General features: G+C 41.3%; 1 protein-coding gene across 1 annotated transcript; it reads left to right on the top strand.

Moving 5' to 3' along the window:
• Positions 1-3: 3 nt before the first annotated feature.
• Positions 4-814, top strand: LOC108682549 (tubulin alpha chain; the record flags this gene model as incomplete). Its single annotated transcript, XM_018171738.1, is given in 2 exon segments — positions 4-138; positions 686-814. Coding segments are annotated over 2 exon segments (264 nt in total), but the record flags the coding sequence as incomplete, so codon positions are not given.
• Positions 815-1,096: the final 282 nt, after the last annotated feature.

The raw sequence follows: 1,096 nt of genomic DNA, 5'->3' as shown, positions 1-1,096 counted from the left end.
CATCCTGAACAGCTCATCACCGGCAAGGAGGACGCAGCCAACAACTACGCGCGCGGCCACTACACCATCGGCAAGGAGATCATCGACGGAGTCATGGCGCGCATTAATAAAATATCAGAAGCTTGCTCGGGATTGCAGGTAGAATATTTTATTTTTATATGTTACGCATATGTTTATGTGTTATATGTTGCGCACATCTAACTGTAATAGCTCATAGATATTTTCATTGTTTCGATTGCTTAGTTCGATTTTCTTTTGATTATTATGGCATTAGAGTGATTAGACTATTATAAATCGTTCATTTCTACCTTGAGGACATTTGCGAATTCTTTACTTTATCCCCTATCATTTGTATTACTTGTATGGAGCCAAAAATCTTTTAATTAATATTGAGATCACAAATTATGAGCTTTCATCGCCAAAAATTGTTACTAACTACTAAGGATGTTAATTTAATAATTAAGTGCAAGTGCAAGGTGGTCCTGTGGTTTCAGTTCAGAGTACAGTACTGGAGCAGTGAGTTGTGAGATCGAGTCCTGCGACAAGCTGTGGAAATTCTTCAAGTTTAGAATCAGAATCAGGTATAAATTGCCCAGCCTATTTATTCAGTGCGGACACTTCTATTCTATTCCAATCAAATCTGACATCGCTAGAACTAACTAACTAAATATCTATGTACTCGAAGGGGTTCTTCATTTTTCACTCGTTCGGTGGTGGCACCGGATCGGGTTTCACCGCTCTGCTCATGGAGAGGCTGTCATGTGAATATGCCAAGAAGAGCAAGCTGGAGTTTGCCGTTTACCCGTCACCAACGGTTAGTGCTTTTATCTTCACCTGTGTTAGTGTTTTACCTTTCATCACTGTCAGTATTTTTCCCTTCGCCTATGTCAGTGCTTTTCTTTTCGTCTATGTCAGTGCTTTTCCCTTCATTTGTGTCAGTGCTTTCTTCTTCGTCTGGGTTTTGCAGTTCTTTCCCTTTCGTCTGCGTCATGCAGTTCTTTCTCCTTCGCCTGTGTCAGAGTTTTCCCTTCGTCTGTGTCAGTGCTTGCTCCTTCGTCTGTGTCAGTGCTTGCTCCTTCGCCTGTGTCAGAGTTTT

The sequence above is a fragment of the Hyalella azteca genome, unplaced genomic scaffold, assembly GCF_000764305.2.
Source record: "Hyalella azteca isolate HAZT.00-mixed unplaced genomic scaffold, Hazt_2.0.2 contig11927, whole genome shotgun sequence".
Lineage (NCBI taxonomy): Eukaryota > Metazoa > Arthropoda > Malacostraca > Amphipoda > Hyalellidae > Hyalella > Hyalella azteca.
The sequence above is the reverse complement of the archived record's forward strand: the minus strand, read 5'-3'. Positions and strand labels throughout refer to the sequence as shown.